General features: G+C 37.3%; 4 protein-coding genes and 1 long non-coding RNA gene across 5 annotated transcripts; 3 read left to right on the top strand and 2 right to left on the bottom strand.

Annotated features, from left to right (window-relative positions):
* The first annotated feature begins 5,212 nt into the window (after window positions 1-5,212).
* Window positions 5,213-7,268, top strand: LOC114477612 (uncharacterized). Its single transcript, XR_003675734.1, has 4 exons — window positions 5,213-5,308; window positions 5,393-5,457; window positions 6,529-6,678; window positions 6,938-7,268. It is a non-coding gene; the product is annotated as an uncharacterized LOC114477612 (long non-coding RNA).
* Window positions 7,269-8,147: 879 nt separating this feature from the next.
* Window positions 8,148-10,958, bottom strand: LOC114477562 (trifunctional purine biosynthetic protein adenosine-3-like). The gene is made up of 4 exons (XM_028469948.1): window positions 10,594-10,958; window positions 10,176-10,252; window positions 9,109-9,225; window positions 8,148-9,023 (listed from the first exon to the last, which is right to left on the bottom strand). Exons 2-4 carry the CDS (start codon window positions 10,185-10,187, stop codon window positions 8,769-8,771), a joined length of 384 nt encoding a protein of 127 aa, XP_028325749.1. The 5' UTR covers window positions 10,188-10,252; window positions 10,594-10,958; the 3' UTR covers window positions 8,148-8,768.
* Window positions 10,959-12,038: 1,080 nt separating this feature from the next.
* Window positions 12,039-13,604, top strand: LOC114477588 (histone H4). The gene is made up of 2 exons (XM_028469985.1): window positions 12,039-12,357; window positions 13,594-13,604. Exon 1 carries the CDS (start codon window positions 12,046-12,048, stop codon window positions 12,355-12,357), a length of 312 nt encoding a protein of 103 aa, XP_028325786.1. The 5' UTR covers window positions 12,039-12,045; the 3' UTR covers window positions 13,594-13,604.
* Window positions 13,605-14,028: 424 nt separating this feature from the next.
* On the top strand, window positions 14,029-14,815 carry LOC114477535 (histone H1-like). The gene has a single exon (XM_028469888.1). The coding sequence runs from the start codon at window positions 14,105-14,107 to the stop codon at window positions 14,663-14,665; it is 561 nt and encodes a 186-aa protein (XP_028325689.1). The 5' UTR covers window positions 14,029-14,104; the 3' UTR covers window positions 14,666-14,815.
* Window positions 14,816-14,839: 24 nt separating this feature from the next.
* On the bottom strand, window positions 14,840-17,035 carry LOC114477592 (histone H4). Its single transcript, XM_028469998.1, has one exon. The coding sequence runs from the start codon at window positions 16,934-16,936 to the stop codon at window positions 16,625-16,627; it is 312 nt and encodes a 103-aa protein (XP_028325799.1). The 5' UTR covers window positions 16,937-17,035; the 3' UTR covers window positions 14,840-16,624.
* Window positions 17,036-20,658: the final 3,623 nt, after the last annotated feature.

Raw genomic sequence — 20,658 nt, 5'->3', positions numbered from 1 at the left:
GGTTAAAAGTAGTTGGTAAAATAAATAGTTAAAAATGATTAACGTGAGTTAAAATATAAAGTTAACTTACTTTAACAATGTGATTCAGTAGAAAAATGAGGTTAAAAAGATGAAGATTGTAAATATTAGATTTGTTTCTTTATTAAAACTGGGCAGATAAATATCAGACATAGATGTAAAATGCTTGTAAAGTGTGGTTGTTAAAATACAAGTGAAAGTACCGATAATTTAATGTAATTAAGATGTCAAACGTTGTTTAGGAAAAAATGGTATTTATTTCGAACTCTAACAAATAAATGAAATACTTGAAAAAGGTGACAAAGTTGAGAAGCCAAATTTGATTTCAATGAATGAATGGTTGTGTAACTGTTGTAGTGTGTATTTTCCTTGAGAGGTTTTTACCATAAGCTGATGTTCCAACCTCCAGACAACACTTTAAATAAAAAAAAAAGAAGTGATTGAATGTGTGGTTGTTTGATTGAAGTCCAGGAAACAGCATCCAGTGAACAGAAAACCAAAAAATGAGAATGACTCCACAGTGTGTTTTTGCTGTATTTCTGTGCAAGTGAATTTGTGTATTTGGTGTTGTTTAGTGTGTTCCAAATCATTTTGTGCCTTTTTTTTCATTTAGTGTGTTTGTTAGTAGGGTTGCAGGTTTTTATTGAGTTGAGTTTGTATTGTTTGTCTTATACTGTATGCACTTTATGTTATCTGTTATAAGGTGGTTTTTAAAGTGCTTTATAAATAGAGTTGGATTAGATTGTAATGAGAAGTGGGTATTGGTGGTAGGTATTAGTGAACTTATAGTTGTGTGTGTATGTATATATATATATAATCACTTTGAATAAGAAACATTTCAGAAATTTTTTTCAACACAACTACCCTAAAAGCAAAAGTTAAATATGCCATGAGCACCATTTGTAGTAAGTCTGGTATTAATGGTGTAGTGGTTAAGTCTGTGGTAACATGTGGCTTCAAGTCACTGACCACGGGTGAGAGGAGGTTGGATTCCTCTGAGTGCTAGACATACGATAGTCCAAAAGATGGACGAGAGAGTTTGATTTTTAATGAGTTAGTAAAATAATAGGTGTGCCTTCCGAATGTCAAGAACCAATGAGTCGGATCACTTTTACGAGTTAATATAATATGTAGTCGCGACTTCCGAAGATAAAAACGCCCGGAGAAGTGTAGGCCTTGACAAATGTGGGTTCGAACCAATGAGTGGTGTGACTTTTACGAGTTGATATAATATGTTGTCGCGGCTTCCGAATGTCGAAGATAAAAACGCCCAGAGAAGCATGCTGGGTATGAATGGTTCTCGGTGGCATGGCGGCAGAGTCGGTAGCGCACGGAAGTGGAGGCCGTGACAAATGTGGGTTCGAATCCCTCTGGTGCCGAGAACCAGTGTGGTGTATGACTTTTACGAGTTAATATAATATGTTGTCGCGCCTTCCGAATGTCGAAGATAAAAACTCCCGGAGAAGCGTGTTGGGTATGAATGGCTCTCGGTGGCATGGCGGCAGAGTCGGTGGCGCACGAAAGTGGAGGCCGTGACAAACGTGGGTTGGAATCCCTCTGGTGCCGACAACCAGTGTGTGGTATGACTTTTACGAGTTGATGTAATATGTTGTCGCGGCTTCCGAATGTCGAAGATAAAAACGCCCGGAGAAGTGTGTTTGGTATGAAGGGTTCTCGGTGGCATGGCGTCAGAGTTGGTGGCGCACGAAGGTGGAGGCCGTGACAAACGTGTGTTCGAATCCCTCTGGTGCCGAGAACCAGTGTGTGGAATGACTTTTACGAGTTGATGTAATATGTTGTCGCGGCTTCCGAATGTCGAAGATAAAAACGCCCGGAGAAGTGTGTTTGGTATGAAGGGTTCTCGGTGGCATGGCGTCAGAGTTGGTGGCGCACGGAATTGGAGGCCGTGACAAATGTGGGTTCGAATCCCTCTCGTGCCGAGAACCAGTGTGTGGAATGACTTTTACGAGTTGATGTAATATGTTGTCGCGGCTTCCGAATGTCGAAGATAAAAACGCCCGGAGAAGTGTGTTTGGTATGAAGGGTTCTCGGTGGCATGGCGTCAGAGTTGGTGGCGCACGGAATTGGAGGCCGTGACAAATGTGGGTTCGAATTCCTCTCGTGCCGAGAACCAGTGTGTGGAATGACTTTTACGAGTTGATGTAATATGTTGTCGCGGCTTCCGAATGTCGAAGATAAAAACGCCCGGAGAAGTGTGTTTGGTATGAAGGGTTCTCGGTGGCATGGCGTCAGAGTTGGTGGCGCACGGAATTGGAGGCCGTGACAAATGTGGGTTCGAATCCCTCTCGTGCCAAAGAACCTGGATGTTTCACTAGAAAGAACTTAGAAGATGATAGGCAGGCAGGGAGGTAGAAAAAAGAACAGGCAGGGAGGCAGGGAAAGAGAAGAGTGAGGCAGGCAGGGAGAAAGAGGAGGAAGGGAGAAGAGAGAGAGAGAGAGAGAGAGAGAGAGAGAGAGAGAGAGAGAGAGATGGAGGAAGGGAAAGAGAAGAGAGAGAGTAAGTAAGTAAGTAAGTAAGTAAGTAAGTAAGTAAGTAAGTAAGTAAGTAAGTAAGTAAGTAAGTAAGTAAGTAAGTAAGTAAGTAAGTAAGTAAGTAAGTAAGTAAGTAGTAAGTAAGTAAGTAAGTAAGTAAGTAAGTAAGTAAGTAAGTAAGTAAGTAAGTAGTAAGTAAGTAAGTAAGTAAGTAAGTAAGTAAGTAAGTAAGTAAGTAGTAAGTAAGTAAGTAAGAGTAAGTAAGTAAGTAAGTAGTAAGTAAGTAAGTAAGTAAGTAAGTAAGTAAGTAAGTAGTAAGTAAGTAAGTAAGTAAGTAAGTAAGTAAGTAAGTAAGTAAGTAAGTAAGTAAGTAAGTACGTAAGTAAGTAAGTAAGTAAGTAAGTAAGTAAGTAAGTAAGTAAGTAAGTAAGTAAGTAAGTAAGTAAGTAAGTAAGTAAGTAAGTAAGTAAGTAAGTAAGTAAGTAAGTAAGTAAGTAAAGTAAGTAAGTAAGTAAGTAAGTAAGTAAGTAGTAAGTAAGTAAGTAAGTAATAAGTAAGTAAGTTAAGTAAGTAAGTAAGTAAGTAAGTAAGTAAGTAAGTAAGTAAGTAAGTAAGTAAGTAAGTAAGTAAGTAAGTAAGTAAGTAAGTAAGTAAGTAAGTAAGTAAGTAAGTAATAACTAACTAACTAACTAACTAAGTAAGTAAGTAAGTAAGTAAGTAAGTAAGTAAGTAAGTAAGTAAGTAAGTAAAGTAAGTAAGTAAGTAAGTAAGTAAGTAAGTAAGTAAAGTAAGTAAGTAAGTAAGTAGTAAGTAAGTAAGTAAGTAAGTAAGTAAGTAAGTAAGTAAGTCAGTAAGTAAGTAAGTAAGTAAGTAAGTAAAGTAAGTAAGTAAGTAAGTAAGTAAGTAAGTAAGTAAGTAAGTAAGTAAGTAAGTAAGTAAGTAAGTAAGTAAGTAAGTAAGTAAGTAAGTAAGTAAGTAAGTAAGTAAGTAAGTAAGTAAGTAAGTAAGTAAGTAAGTAAGTAAGTAAGTAAGTAAGTAAGTAAGTAAGAACTAACTACGTAAGTAAGTAAGTAAGTAAGTAAGTAGTAAGTAAGTAAGTAAGTAAGTAAGTAAGTACGTAAGTAAGTAAGTAAGTAAGTAAGTAAGAAAGTAAGTAAGTAAGTAAGTAAGTAAGTAAGTAAGTAAGTAAGTAAGTAAGTAAGTAAGTAAGTAAGTAAGTAAGTAAGTAAGTAAGTAAGTAAGTAAGTAAGTAAGTAATAACTAACTAAATTAAGTAAGTAAAAGCACTAAGCCGCATACTTGAGAGAAGCAAAACCCCTTTACATCACTTCTTGACTCATTAAGTCTAAGAGTTGCACAATGAATTTTTTTGCACAGACATGATGATTGTTATTGAACTGAATGTGTTGCACAACACCCACCTTTATCCAACGGCAGGAGCAGGACTCGATCCCTCACCCTCCAGCATCGGAGTCACAGGCCAAACGCGCCTCGCCACAGTCCCTCTTACTATGCAAGGCGCTCGTGGCGTATTTGACTTTTACTTTTTAAAGTAACTCCCTCGAAAAGTATCACCTACCAAGCACGCAACACCTTCATTCGACGGCAGGACCGGTACTCGAACCCCGGCGCTCCAGCATCGGAGGCACAGGCCAAACGCGCCTCGCCACAGTCCCTCTTACTATACAAATTGCTCGTGGCGTATTTGACTTTTACTTTTCAAAGTTACTTCCTAAAGTAATTCGCCCGAAAAGTATTACTTGCTTAATACTCAACGGCAGGAGCAGGACTCGATCCCTGGCACTCCAGCGTCGGAGGCCGTGGCCAAACGCGCCTCGCCACACTCCCTCTTCCTACACACATTGCTCGTGGCGTATTTGACTTTTACTTTTTAGAGTTACTTTTCAAAGTATCGCCCTCGAAAAGTATCACTTTCCATGCACGCAACACCTTTATTTGACGGCAGGACCGGTACTCGAACCCCGGCGCACTATCGTCGGAAGCCCAGGCCAAACGCGCCTCGCCACAGTCCCGCTTACTATACACATTGCTCGTGGCGTATTTGACTTTTACTTTTTAAAGTTACTTCCTAAAGTAATTCGCCCGAAAAGTATTACTTGCTTAATACTCAACGGCTGGAGCAGGACTCGATCCCTCGCACTCCAGCATCGGAGGCACAGGACAAACACGCCTCGCCACAGTCCCCCTTAGTATACAAAGTGCTCATGGCGTATTTGACTTTTACTTTTTAAAGTAACTCCCTCGAAAAGTATCACTTAATAAGCACCCAACACCTACACTCGACGGCAGGACCAGTACTTGAACCCCGGCACTGCCGCATCGGAGGCCCAGGCCAAACGCACCTCGCCACACTCCCTCTTACTATCCAAAGCGCTCGTGGAGTATTTGACTTTTACTCAATGTTTAGAAAAAACAATATTCAAATTTCACTTTTTTTTTCTTTTTTTTTTTTTTGCTTTACTGGGCATTTTTTCTAATACTTAAATTTAATTGTTATTTTCATTTTGCAGATTGTTTTATGTTTACTTCCAGTGGGACATTATATATATATATATATATATATATATATATATATATATATATATATATATATATATATTTATTTATTTATATATTTATATATAATAGCTGAACGGAAGTCAGTGGGTGGGAACCACGGGGGACGTCCGTTGTATTGCCGGACCTATTTAACCGACGCACAATCAGCTCATTTCCCTCTCTGATCGTCACCTCATGCACGTCACGGCTGCTTTGCACGGAATTCCGAAAGAAATCTGTAAGTTTGTTTAACCTAATTGCTCTAGTCACTTTACATGCCGTCTTTTAACTGAAACAAATGCATTTTTTGAATACAAGAAAGGATCAAATCAGAACGGGACTGCATCTCCGGCCAGTAGCGACATGGCGAAAGCTCCAGGTGAATGTGTAAGTGCAGCACAGGCACATAAACGCATTTTATGGTTGTTTAACTGGTTTTCTCCATTTCTTTTAGTGATGGATTAAATTCCCATACTATCTGGATGTGTAAAGGGCTTTAAAAGGACCTGTTTGGTAAAGGTATGAACTTCCCTTGTAATGGATGATTTTAACTCTGTTTGCCTGATTGTTTAATAACTATTTTTTTCCTTTAGGACCGTGAGTAAGTCCCACCAACCTTTTTTTTTTTTTTTTAAATATATGTTTGCCCCTGGGATTGTATTGTTTATTGTAATCATTACTTTTACCTATCACTGCAAACGTGTTAAGTTGCTGTGGTTTTGTTGGTTTGCTGTGGCCTGGTTTTAAAGTGATAGTGATGAACTGTTTATATTTTCATGTGCCATTATAATAAATAATTTTGAAGTTTACCTCCAGCCTTTCTTCAGTTCATTCTGAAACTTGCCGTCAATTTAAATTGCTTTATGTATGTTGTGCCTGTCAACTCTGTTGTATTTTTGGGATTGGCCACCAGGGGGACCTGTTTTCATAGTAAATGTTACTTTTTATTTTACTTAAAATGTGAATTTGAGTCATTTTAGAAACAAGTTTTTCATTCTAATATCTATTAATATTTGTAACAAAAAAGGAGATAACGCTAATAGGAATAAAAATTGAATATATATATATATATATAATTTTTTTTTTTTTTTTCTTTCTGAGATAAGGCTATAGTAAAGAATTAATTAAAAAAAAAATTGGGATTTTCTTTTCTGAAAAAAATCTGTCATAAAACCCTAAAACTAGTGTAAATACAATGTGAATACTTAAACTGGAGTTAAAACACTTTAAGGCATAAAAAATGAGAAGCGCACAAAATCAAAGGTAAGGCATAAAAGTTTTTTACTTTCTATGATTATGGCATAAATGCAGTTAAGATCACTAGACCCTAAAAACTACTGAAAGTATAATGCACATTTATGGGTTAAGAATGCAGTATGGTACAAAAAACGAGGCTGTTGTAAGGCATAAAAATGGCAAAACAGAGGTAAAACTGAAATTTTTTTTTTACCTCTGCAGGGGTGTCAAAACTCGGTCCTAACGAGTCTCTTAGCTGTCTTTGAGCTGGGACACATTGGAAACGTGATGGCCTGTGTTTGGACAACCCCTGTATTATTGTATTTGTCAAACCTTTGACAGGATGCATTACATTTAATTACATTAACACAGGTTTGTCCCTTGACACTAATTGTCTCATTTGCAAGAGACACATTTTCATATCAATTATAAACAGTACAAATACAGGACATAGCCTAAAATGTCTGTCTGTTAAAAAAGGAGTTTCACTGTGATATTTTTATTTACATTATACTGCATTAGTTCCTTTTAATAAATCCATGATGTCCAATGGTGGAGCTTTGGGACATGTTAATGAGCTTTGTGGTATATTTTTTTTTTTTCACACTGAATCCATCTGATGATCCTGAAGTCCGAGCTACATTCCCACCATATTGAGCTTTACATCGCAAGCAAAACGGACCAGAGTCCTACGTGTTGCAGATGGATATGAACGGCTTCTAAAACGTCCAACACTGGCACCTGTTGAGCCCATAAATGAAGATGTGCAGCTTGCAGCAGAAGCACTACTGGACCATCATAATGCACCGCTATTTTGCGACAGAGGTCAAATCTGATGATTAACTATTAAATGTCACTTGTAGTTTTCTTTAGTGTTAAAATGCACTTTTTATACATGTGAACACATGGACAACACTTTTTCTGTAAGAGAAATGTTACTTCCCATAGTTGCATGTGCTGAAGTCCTGTCTCCATGCTGATAACTAGTGATCTTTCAACCTGTTTTTAGGAACTGGTCCAGTACACAGAACTGCAAGATGAACAGAGGTCTTCAGGTTGAATACCAGCGTCTACTTTCAGGAAACCAGGAACTACGAGAGAATGTTCAAAAGGGACGATTCACCTCCACAACCTTAAACTATCAGCAAATAAATTCATGTGCTGGGTTTTAATGCTCATTTCGATGTTTATAGAACCTGTAGGCAAAATATGCCCTGGTGATTAACTTCTTGTGTTAATGAAATGAAGACTTAGCTTAACTAATGCTGACCTAGCCATACAAATTAAAATTTGCCCTACACAAATTTCAAGGATATTTTCCAAATGTCTGCCTGTCATTTCTCAGAACTTGAGTTTTTTTTAATAGAGTGGCTGAGTGAAGCTAAGGTTCTTAAAAAACATGACGAGCTGTTTTAAAAAGAAATACAAGAACTGCAGAGTTATAGTAAACTGTACTAAAGTCTCTATTCAGAGGCCAGCAAATGTAAACACACTGCAACTTTGATACTCAGACTACAAAAGCAACATCATTAAGTTCCTTTATGGTTCTATCAGTTTTTTACCAAAAATGTGGGAAAGACTATCAGATAGTTAACTATCATCTGGCATTTTAGAAAAACTTTAATATGGAGATGTAATTTCAGCTGACAGGGGCGTGTTGATATCTGAAAAAATTTTATTTATGGAGCTTCATAACATTCATGTTGCGCGTATCAAAAATTACAGAATCCTTCAGCCTACCATGCCAATCAGTTTAGTTCGACATGTAGACAACATTGTTACAGTTTGTACAACTCTTAACAAACCTGATGGGTAGACTCGTAAAATAAACTTGGAGATGGTGAAGTCGAAAGTATATTTATTGTCTCACAACAGTTTTTGCATAACAAACATTACATCTGCATTTCAGGAAGGAGGACCTCATGCAAAAACTGACCATTTACTCAAATTCCTGTACAAAATGGGCGTTGTATTGAATGGTTTGTAAAAACCACACATTCACAAAAACACTTTGTGCAAACATACAGTACCTCTGCCACTGAATTTGTGTATAGTTTCTATGGTTGTCCTTTAATGGGATTGTCCGACGTAAACAACCTTCAACGTGCATATAGTAAGGCATAAATATGAGCAAAATTATTTCAAACGCCTTGAAATAGAGCTAAGGCGATAGTAAAACATAAATGTCGCCCCCTTGTGGTCACAAGTTTTATTTCAGATTATATTGGCATCTTTAGAGCAAACAAAAGCACAAGTTGTCAGTCTGACTGAAAAATCTGCTCAATGCTTCACTCCAATAAGAAACAATGTGATGTTTACAGGAAGTGACATCATCCATCACAGGCTCTAAAACTAAAGTATTCTTAATTTAAAAAGGCAATTACTTTTACTTTGTTAAATATAAATCTGGAAAAATCAATGCAAAAAAAAGGTTTGGAACCACTGGATTATTCTAATGTGAACTAAAGTAGGGTTTGAGGGAGGGAGTCTATGTATATATCAATATTGATTAATATTGGAAATTTAGTTTTAGACAATATCGGTAAAGTATTAAACTTCTCTATTTGTGTGAGTGTCTGCAAATATTTACCGTTGCATTTCGTGAGAATCCTCATGAATCCAGCCAGACAAACAAGCTCCGCCTTAAACTCCTCCTGTACACGGTCGATGGTGGCGTCAAACTCAGCTCGACCCACGTAGAGTTTATGGTCCACCACCTGGTTAGAGATCACACATGGATCAATGCATGGTTTTCCACAGGTAGAACACGATGCTACAGCTAACAGATAGGTGTGTGTTTACCCGTGTCTGGATGCCTGCCAGCGACGCCCTCTTCAGACCCTGAACTCCTGGTCTGTTGGAGACGACCAGTACGATCTCTGCTGAACTGGATGAACTGGAGGTCTGGTCCATCAACACCTGGGATAATATAGTAAAATAATTATATAATCTGGATTTCAGGAAACTAGATATAGTTAGGATGACCATGAGTCCAGAGGTGTAAAGAGTAAATAATATATCCTGCTCAAGTTTGCTGCAACAAACGATTATTTTTCTGTTTTGAAGCACATATTTTGGACTGCTTGTTTTATTTAGCGCACCTGTGAACGTGTCCCTGTTGTATTGTGACAGCATGTTTTACAGAGGAATTAAAACAATGACATTTAACATGTATCTGTAATGTAGTTTTTATATTTAACACATCAAATATTATTGAAATTACAATACAATCATGAATAAATTCAATATCAAACTTCAAGATGTCTTGTTGTATATATCTGTTTTATTATTCATCTTATTTGATTTTTTTTACTATTGTTACGTGTGCACTTGTATTTAATCCTTATTAAATTCACAGCTTTTAATTATGTACATTTTTATTCTCTCTCCTTCTTTGTTAAGTGTTAATTCTTTTTATTTGTACTATTTCTTGAGCGGCTGTAACGCAGGTAATTTCCCCCTTTCTGAACAAAGTAGTTGTAGTAAACAAAGAGTCAGTGTAAATAAGGGCCTTTTAAAAACTGGAGGTAATGAGGTTTAAACCAATCACAGAGTTCCTTTTACTTAAGTCCATGAAATAAAATAATAAAAAAACATCTTGTTTGAAATAATCCTTACAAGTTAAGACATGTCTAATTAATGTTATCCAAATCACACAGTTGATAATAAATTAAAGAGGTTTACGTGTTCAGATTAAACACTAGTATTAGCAGAGAAACATATTTCAAAGCAGGTACGTCACTAACGCAGTGATAAACATTGTGGTTCTAAGTCCCACCTGTGCCAGAGATCAGAATCAATTTTATTGGCCAGTTACAGTTTAGAACAAAACAACTTGGTTGTTGCTGCAAAAGAACACATCAACACACCGGAGCAGCCATGACTGGAGAGTGTCCATCACTCAGCAGACTCTGCTTCAGATTAAGAACCAACACAGCTTCAGTTCCTGTGAGAGAGAGAAAGAGGAACATTAACAAATGAAAATAAATATGAAATATTATGCATATTTTTTATTCAAAAAAATAAAGAAACAAGATCACTACAAAATACACACACACACAAATAACAGGCAGCAAAAAACACACACACATTTAAACTAGAATATTTTCATTTCCTGAAGAAAAAGCAAGTGAATAGATATAAAATAAATAAATCACGGCAAATTTCTGATTTTTTTTTATAGCTTATTTGTCAAAGTCGGACAAACGGTGTAGGAGCAGTTAATGGACGAAAAAACGGATACCAAGATCATTAATAACACCAAAAACAAGGGTTGGGGTTCATTACATTTTTCAATAGCGACAGATCTCTCTCAGAGCCACGGTACCGGGCCTGTAGCGGTGAGGCTTCTTCACTCCGACGGTGGCCGGGGCGCTCTGACGGGCAGCCTTGGTGGACAGCTGCTTCCTGGGAGCTTTACCTCCGGTGGATTTACGGGCGGTCTGCTTGGTTCTGGCCATTGTTCAGTGTTTCTTCTACTCAGAGAAAGAAATGGATGAATTGCAGCGGCGCGTGGCTGTGACGTACTAGCTGCGACGTACTGGCTGTGACGTACAGGCTCTGACGTAATGGCTGCTGATTGGCCCTTAGTATTCGCAGCCGATTGGACAGAAGTCGAACTGAGCCGGAAACCAAAAAAGCCAGAGTAAAATATGTTGACTGCATTTCTATTTTTTTATTTATTTTTTTTAATTAAATTGATCACATTTACTGTTCAATATTGTAAAAAAAATCTTTACAAGTTGTTTTATGAGGCGTATTGGGAGTATGGTGAATATCCAAAAAAACGGTAAAATAAAAAAATACTTGCATGGTCTATTGCAGTGGTTCTCAAACTTTTTTGGCTCAAGTACCCCCTTTGTACTGTAGACCCAGATAGCAAAATAATAAAATTTTTGCCATCCATCAAAAGCCCGGTGTCAGTGTTTTTTTTTTTTTTTTTTTTTTTTTTTTTATATAAGGAAACAATGTTCAGATGTTAGAGTTGTCACTAAAGCAAAAAAAAAAAAAAAGCTTTTAAGTCACTGACAGGGTTTTTTTTTTTTTTTTTTTTTTAAGAAAAAGCCTGTTTTCTCAGCTTTTTGCTCTGAAACTGAAGATTTGTGGGAAAACTTGCTCTATTCAACGGCTGATTACAAAATTAACAAATTATTATTCTTTTTTTAAATGAAAGTAGAGGCTTCAATCTTTCAGAACCTGGTGTCAGATTTCCGATAGTCATAGTAGAAAATATTCTGTGGGTCTTTAAAAATCAGTCAAAATGCTCAAAAACGGCTGGCACTGAATGAGAAAGCAGTGAAATCAGTCTAAAGCTTGTATATTGTTGTTTGTTACCATTTTCAATGGCAGGAATCTTCATTGTTTTCTTTTAATTGTACTTCGTAAAGTGAGATTTGTAATTAATGGCCAGTCTGTAGTTTCTGCTATGAGTCTGTAAGTGGCATCAGATAGCTTCTTTTCATTGTTTTTTCTTTTTTTTATATATAGGTTTTTCTGACAGATAAAAATGTCTCCCTGTATCTTTCACGTTTGTCATTAATTTACCACTTTACATACTACACATTTGACCGAACTATTTATGGAACTATGTGTCTTTGAAGAGGAACTCTTTGCAGGGAGGAAAAAAGACAGAGGAAGAACAGAACCGCCCCTGTCTTCTATCAGGTCCTCAGAACAGAGCTAAGTCTCTCTGCTAAAATACCAGCGTCATATCTGTGTTGTATCATCTCAACATCAACAATGAGCGGTCGTGGTAAAGGAGGTAAAGGTCTCGGTAAAGGAGGCGCTAAGCGTCACCGCAAAGTCCTCCGTGACAACATCCAGGGAATCACCAAACCTGCGATCCGCCGTCTGGCTCGCCGCGGTGGAGTGAAGCGTATCTCCGGTCTGATCTACGAGGAGACTCGTGGTGTGTTGAAGGTCTTCCTGGAGAACGTGATCCGTGATGCGGTGACCTACACTGAGCATGCAAAGAGGAAGACTGTGACCGCCATGGATGTGGTTTATGCTCTGAAGAGACAGGGACGCACTCTGTACGGATTTGGAGGATAAGTTGGCATTATTAGTCATCAAACAACGGCTCTTTTAAGAGCCACCCACATCCACCTAAGAGTTGTAATCCTGATAACCGTCTTATTTAATCATTTGTGGTCTTTAGTGCAGTGTTCTTCAACCTTGGGCTTACCTGAATTGCTAAAAACTACATAGAAAATGTGCTAAGACTACACAATTTTATTTTTTTTTTTAATTTAAAATGAAAACCTCACATTTTTACTAATTTATTCGTATGCTTTAACTTTCTCCTAAATTAACAAGTATCTGAGTTGGTGCATTTTGTACAATGACTTCTTTTTGAAGAGTCACCCATGCAAACTAAGAGCTTAAAAACAAAAAAAATATTTATAATTTTAGTTTTCAAAGTGTTATGATTAAAATGGTGTTTCAGTGAAAATATTTCCACATTTGTTGGGAATTGTCAGCTGCAACTGTCATTCATTCAGATAAACACACATTTTATCTTTTAAATTAAAACACCACGCATTATTTCAAATGACTGAATTCTCATTGATGAATCTAGATAAATGACATCTGAGGTGGTGCATTTTGTCACTTTGTGCACTAATCCTGGCTACTTTGTTTTTGTAACAGTATAACAAACATGATCTTAAAAATATTCAGGAAGAAAAACAGTTTTTGGAGTCATCAGAAATGTATGATGACCCAAAAAAGGTCATGAACCACTACATTAACACATTGCTTTTTCAACCAAATGCAGAGGACACCTCCTACATTCTGTCTTACCTCTGTTTTTTGTTTTTTTTTTAAACGAGGAAGCATTTCATTAAGTACAATTAAATGACAAATGTGTGTTTTAAGAGTTTTATGAAGCTTCCAACAATACACATATGTTGTGAAAGCTCTAAAACGAGTCTGGGGGTGGTTCTATCAGTCAAATACATTTAAAAAAAAAAAAAAAGTGTTTGATACACTTAATACACAATATTAACTGTACTGACAAACATTAAGGGGAAAAATAAAATGTTAACCTTAAATGTCATCATTTTATTTTATTTATCGATATTTTACAATAAAAATTACATTAACTTCCACATGAAATATCTACACATCAGTATTCATATGTAAAACTGCGTATTTCTTTCACACACAAACAGTGACTAATTAGTTTTTTTCACGCTTTAATGATTTATGATATTTAAATATCACCACATTGCTTCTTAGAACAGATTAAATACATCTCTAATAAAGATTACATTGTGTAAGATGTAGAGTCAGTCTCCTCCAGCTCTGTGTTTGCTGCTCCAAACAAATGATCATGTTATAACATAAATACAGTAAACACGATTATGCTGTTACTTAGAATCACTAAAGTACTATTTATTTGAGCTTGAAAACGTATTTTGAATAAGACTTATTGCGTTTTAAGGTACTTTAAAAAGGAAAAATGAGGAGAAAGTTGTAGATGACGGAAGTTAAGCGCTGAGCTTCGGAGGTTCCAGCTAAAATAACAAAGCGTATCAAAGCAGGAGATGAAGTAAAAATGAAGATAGAAGTATTTTCTAGAAGTCACTTTTTTTAAAAGTCTGTAAACTTGCTTTAAGTAAGTTTTTGAGCGGTTTTTGCGCCGCTGAGAAAACACAAATCGAGCCCCTCTGCTGCCTGGGTTGAGTCTCCACGGTTCTCATGGTGGGTGTATAAGCACCGCCTGCTTTGGTTGTTTATAACCTCTACTTTTGTGTTCGTGCTTGTGACAAAAAGGACAGAGAAACTACTACCAACAATGGCTGAAGTCGCCCCCGCCGCTCCGCCAAAGACTGCCAAGAAGAAGACCCCAAAAGCGGTGAAACCCGGTCCTTCCGTCAGCGAGCTCATCGTTAGAGCCGTGGCTGCTTCCAACGAGAAGAATGGCGTCTCCCTGGCGAGCGTAAAGAAGGCTCTCGCCAACGGAGGCTACGATGTGGATAAGAACAAGGTCCGCGTTAAATCTGCCGTCAAGAAGCTTGTTGCCAACGGGAAACTGGTGCAGACCAAGGGTTCTGGAGCTTCTGGATCCTTCAAGATGCCGAAAATCACCGAGACCAAAGCGAAGAAGCCCGCTGCAGAGAAACCAGCGACCAAGGTGAAGAAACCCACAGCTGCCAAGAAGCCCAAAGCAGCACCGAAGAAGGTAGCAGCGAAGAAGTCTCCAACCAAGGCGAAGAAGCCCGCAGCAGTGAAGAAAACAGCCGCCAAGAAGGCTGCGGTAAAGAAACCTGCAGTGAAAAAAGCTCCAGTAGCTAAAAAATCTCCTGCTAAGAGGACAGCCAAGCCCAAAGCTAAGAAAACGGCAGCGAAGAAGTAAGCAGCTGTGATAGTGTAACATCCATCAAAGGCTCTTTTAAGAGCCACCACTTTGTCCGTAAAGGGTGACACTGTCTTCATCATATGGAATATATGTTATTTTATACATGCAATATCAAAATCACGATATTGTAAAAAAAAAAAAAAAAAATTGGGCCATGTGTTTTATGGCTGAATAAATATTGGAGTATCATTTGTTAAAGCAGATAGCACCAACACAAAAATGTAGTAAATCCTGCACAATATAGTCTTTATTGCTTTAATCATAGAACAATAATGCACAATAAAATGCATTTAAGCCCCCCCTGAATTAACCCATATGTATTTATTTATTTGTTATAAAAAGGTTTTTCCACCCCAAATATTAAAAACCTTTAGAGGAACAAAAAATGGTGAGTGACATACTTGGATTGTTTTGGGGAACATCCTTTGTTTACATCTGTGCTGCAGGCTTCCCGCTGAAAGTGAGCGCACTGTTTAAACAGTAGGAAACCACTGTTTTCCAGATGCTGACCAATGGCAGCACACCAGGCCTGGCAGGGGTTAAAAAAGATAAGACAGACAAACCTAATACTTCTTTCAGTAATTATGTAATTAGGTCTTGTGAAAGTTGTAGATTTGTACCTTTTACAGGAGTAGATGTTTGAAGTGTGCAATGATAAAGAATACGAAATTACTGAAGCACAACTGGTCATATGTTACGTGGCATAACTTATGATTTTAGTGTTGGACAAAATTTTGTATGTATTTATCCCATAATAACAGTTAAATAAGATGAAATAATCCCAGAACAGTATTTATTTTAATTATTTGCTCATTACTGTCTTTTTCTGAAATGTCTATTCTGGAATTGTATTTAGTATTTTATTACTATGGTTAAATATAATCATAAAATTGTATTAAAAGTACATTCAAGTATATATTTGATTAATTTAATTAGTTAATATTGTCCCATGGTGTTAGTGAAATGTATGTCAGCATGCTTAAGAAAGTTACAAAAGAATCACAAATATTACAATAAATACCAGCTGTAGAAATTCAATTAAATACACATAAAAAAAATCTATATGTATATATATGACAAGATGGAAAAACAATTAAAAAAAATTCACACATATATAGTACAGACATGGCAGCAACCTGCATTGTAAACATGATATATAGCAGAATTGAATCAACAGTATAATACAATATTAATGAAATATGCACAATTTCCTTGTGCTTTTGTGTGATTCAACCCAGTCAAAAAATCATATATGTTTGGTTTATAAATTCACCAACAGAACAGCTGGCAACAGTTGATGAATGTATTCATGGGGTCCAATGGGTTAGATGAATATTTCACATTTTAATTTTATTTTAAAGATTTTCCTTTATCAATAGCTGTAATATATTAAACAGAATTTTGTTCTAATCAAAATTATTGTTTGGAATTTTGTTGTACTTGTTGCAATGACAAAAATAGTGTCTTCAGTGTTTTCTTTCCATTTCATGGATTAAAAGTAAAAACCCATTTAATTTGTTGAAACTTCCAAATTTTTGTTTAAGCTTTCTGAAAGTTTACATTTGACTGTAACAATTACAATTATGTGTAGTTTTTGTCTCTTAATGCCTCATTCAAATTTAATTCAGTACAATACGTACAAGTAAAGTGTTAATGGTGCCCTGTAAGTCAGATACGAGTTAATTTAGGAGAAAGTAAAAGCATACTATCAATTTAGTAAAAATGTGAAATTTTTATTTTAAATTAAAAATAAAATAAAAAAAACAAACAGAAAAAAAAAGTGTGGACTTACCACATTTTCTTTGTATTTTTTAACATTTCAGGTAAGCCCAAGGTTGAATAACATTGCACTAAAGACCACAAATGATTAAATGAGACGGTTATCAGGATTACAACTCTTAGGTGGATGTGGGTGGCTCTTAAAAGAGCCGTTGTTTGATGACTAATAATGCTAACTTATCCTCCAAATCCGTACAGAGTACGTCCCTGTCTCTTCAGAGCATAAACCACATCCATGGCGGTCACAGTCTTCCTCTTTGCATGCTCAGTGTAGGTCACCGCATCACGGATCACGTTCTCCAGGAAGACCTTCAACACACCGCGGGTCTCCTCGTAAATCAGACCGGAGATGCGCTTCACTCCACCGCGACGAGCCAGACGGCGGATCGCAGGTTTGGTGATTCCCTGGATGTTGTCACGGAGGACTTTGCGGTGACGCTTAGCGCCTCCTTTACCGAGTCCTTTGCCTCCTTTACCACGACCGCTCATTGTAGATGTAGAGTCAATACAACACTAATGTAACGCTGGTAGATTAACAGCGGATCTTACCTCTGTTCTGAGGACGTGTTAGTAGACAGGGGCGGGTCTACTCTTCTTCGGTGGTGAATGACACAAAACACTGACCTATGGTGGTGGTTTCTGGGTTCTACAATAGCACACTTGTTCTGTACACCATTTTAATGTATTTTTAAAAAAATACTTCCAATTCCTAAAAGAAATCAGACAATATGCTTTATGTTGACTTGTATGAATTCATGTTGGGTGTGGGATACATATGTATGTGTATATACGTATATATGCATGTGTGTATCCATAAAATGAAGAGTCCGTCATTAAGACTGCTCTACTGTAAAGTGTCTTGAGATACCATTGGTTATGATTTGGCGCTATACAAATAAAAGATTAATTGATTGATTGATTGTAGTAGGGGGATTTGTACATTTTGATTAGTCATTTTTAGGTTATTAGATTATAGTGAAAATCGTGTGGACTGATGGGGGAAGGTTGGTGTGGGTATTGATGAAGTTAAGGGGGCAGAAATATAAGAACTGCATTCTTCTTGTGGCTCCTTTCCAATCCTGAAAATGTTTAATTTGGACTGTGATATTATTTGATGTACATGTGGAATCTATGTTGGTTTGCATTTTCATGAAAAGAATAAATAAATACAACAAATTAAAACATCAAAGTATTAAAAAATTGATGTTGCATTGGCCGTTTATCTAACTCATGCCCCTGTGTGGCAGCAATAATTCTACCACTGAACCACCAATGCTTCCATGGAGGAAATGTGATGTTTTGAAAGCAACAGCATATCAGCACGGCAACGTTGCTGAAACCCAGATAAAAATTGACTGCTCTTAGCAGGAAGACGTTGGATGTTAATATTCTCTGTAAATCAGTTCCAGAGGAATGTTTCAGCTATCGAAATGTAACCCGTTTTTCTCCGACTTTAAAATTAGATTTGAACATGATTTTATTTTGAGATAAAAATGTTTGTGTAGATGCACAAAGTTTTCAGAAGTAACAGCGCAGACAACACAAGATAAAAATAATAAAAATTAGTCTCAATTAGTCTTTTAGATTTTGGGGGCGCTGTTGAGCACCAGTGGATAGCAGTAAGAAGAAAAGAGATAGAGAAAAGGCGAGTGAGTGAAAGAAAACTGTCTTTTTTTTTTGCACTTTCTATTAAGCTGCCATGTCAGTAAATATCCCCACTGCGGGATGAATAATGAATCTCTACTCTAAACAATTGTTGTGCCTTTTCTGTCAAATCTGGAGTAGTATCTTATTTGCACACTAGTCATTTAGAGGCAGTGGTTTCACCACAGTTTCTTCTTCGGTTGTTTATATCATTACAAGTAGCAGTAGCAGTAATACTAGTATTGTTATTATTAGTGCTAGTACTTTGTCACTATTGTGAATGCACAGCATAATATTAAAGAGTATTGACACCAATTATTCATGCATTAGTGCCACATAAAGTACTAACAGCAGCAGAACGCAAGTATACATGAATCATTGGATCTATTTTGTTTACAGTTGTAATTCATACAACAAAGACGGGTGTTTACTTTAAATAACTAATTATGCATACTATTTGTATTAATAAAGCGGTAAACAAAACAAATACAATTACATATTTGCATGTCAAAGTAGCCATCTTATAAACAACTGTTACGGTGAAATTTGTGGTTACCTCGTCTTTGGTTTGTAAACACCCTCTGCGTTGGCAAATGTTGAAGATCAGACAGAAGAGTAGATGAATTAATAAAAAATGATTTTATTCTAAACTAAATAAAAAAAGGTACAATGTGGATGGTCAAAAAAAGGCACCCTCTGCGCAGAGGTGAAAAACCCAGAGTGAGTAACATCTTCACACATCACACATTTCTACCCCCCTGTCCCTCCTCCCCCCGTCCCAGATAAATGAGGAGAAGGAAAGGTGGAAGAAAGGTCAGTTTGCCCTGAGTTGGCGTCTGCCAGTGTCTGTACGATAGCCAGATGTGCGTAGGAATGTGTGTGTGTGTGTGTGTGTGTGTGTGTGTGTGTGTGTGTGTGTGTGTGTGTGTGTGTGTGTGTGTGTGTGTGTGTGTGTGTGTGTGTGTGTGTGTGTGTGTGTGTGTGTGTGTGTGTGTGTGTGTGTGTGTGTGTGTATGTGTGTGTGTGTGTGTGTGTGTGTGTGTGTATGTGTGTGTGAGTGAATGGGTATTCACGGGCCGGTGTCATGCCAATCTACATCACGCCATCAAAATCGGCACCCTAGCCGCGGGAGAGCACACATTCAGAGAGGGCAGACAAACGAGGTTGGACATACTTTAAAAAAGGCTTTATGTGGAACAAATCTTTAATCACCTCTGCTGCTTTTTGAATGATGTTTCGTGATCCTAATAAATTATGTAATTGTCATGTATCCTATACCTGTTTATGTTGACCTGATGTCAGAAAGTGTCTCCTCAGCACAATAAGCATTACATCAAGCACAGGAGTAGTAGGCTGTTTTATTTTAGGCAGTAGCTATCGTACAGGTTTCCGCATCAATATACTGACATTCTATCCATAAGCAGCCAGTAGAGGTCACGTGATAGGGCAGTTTAGGTCATGTGACTAAGACTAAATCTTACCCTAAAAATTGTTGCGATATTGGGTTATAATCGAACCATAACTCTAACCCTAAAATACTTGTACTTCGATAACCATACCAATAGCACTGGGGGTTGTCCGTACGGCAACCGTACAAATAGACACATTTTATGGAACGTACAATCAATGGCCACTTTAATTATATTCTTTCAGGCTGCATTTTTCACCTGTCAAATTGGGGATTTCTGATTTCAAAGCACATTTGTCACACAAACCTCAGGGGATGTATGTTATATTATCAAGCACATCTTAAAGGTAGGATTGGTAACTATCTCCAGATACACTTTTCAAGTTTTTGGTAGAAATGTTCATTATGTCCGGACAGATGTGAAGATCTTATGTATTCTGAAAAAGGAACGAAGAAAATCTGTCAACTATAGCGTCTGTAAATCTGCAATAACTGCGACCAATGGGATTTTCACGGTTCGTTTTTTTTTCAACCAATCACGTCTCCTGGTCTTTCTGCTCGTTCACGGCCCCGTGCGTGCACGAGCGTACATTAAAAAGCGCGTCACCGTTGTTAGAGGAAGCCCGGAAGTAGACAACAGAATGGCGGAGAAAGTACCTATTCTACGTTTACTGGTAACGTCTTGCCCTGCTAAGAAGGGCAAGAAAAGAAAGACGTTTTTAGAAAAAGCTGCAAAAAAGAGGTCTTTGGATTTAGCGAGAGGAAAGACAAAAATCTGCATCGGAACATCTTTTGAACGATGGCGACAATTGAAGGAGGACAAGGGCCTGAAAACTGATGCTATGGTTGCTGAATTACTTTTGGACAGGTAGGGTTGTTTTGTTGCCTGGGTGATTGTGTTATCTTTTAAAATAGTGGAAGCAATTCAAGCTATTTGTCATATTAGCCAGATGTCAACATGCTACTGTTGATTCTCTGTTAGTGCGAGCTAGTTTAGCAGCTACAGTGTGTACAGTATACATGTGTGCGTGTTTGAGCCTGTGTGTTGTGTTTGCTTTCAGCAGGGCGGTCAACAGCTGTAATGTAGGATATTTGTGATTCTTTTTAGCTATAACTGTGCTCCGTCGACTTCAACGCCGTGGAAGGACTCACTTGTGAG

Source organism: Gouania willdenowi, chromosome 2 (assembly GCF_900634775.1).
Source record: "Gouania willdenowi chromosome 2, fGouWil2.1, whole genome shotgun sequence".
Taxonomy (NCBI): Eukaryota; Metazoa; Chordata; class Actinopteri; order Blenniiformes; family Gobiesocidae; genus Gouania; species Gouania willdenowi.
This window is presented reverse-complemented; position numbering and strand designations above follow the sequence as displayed.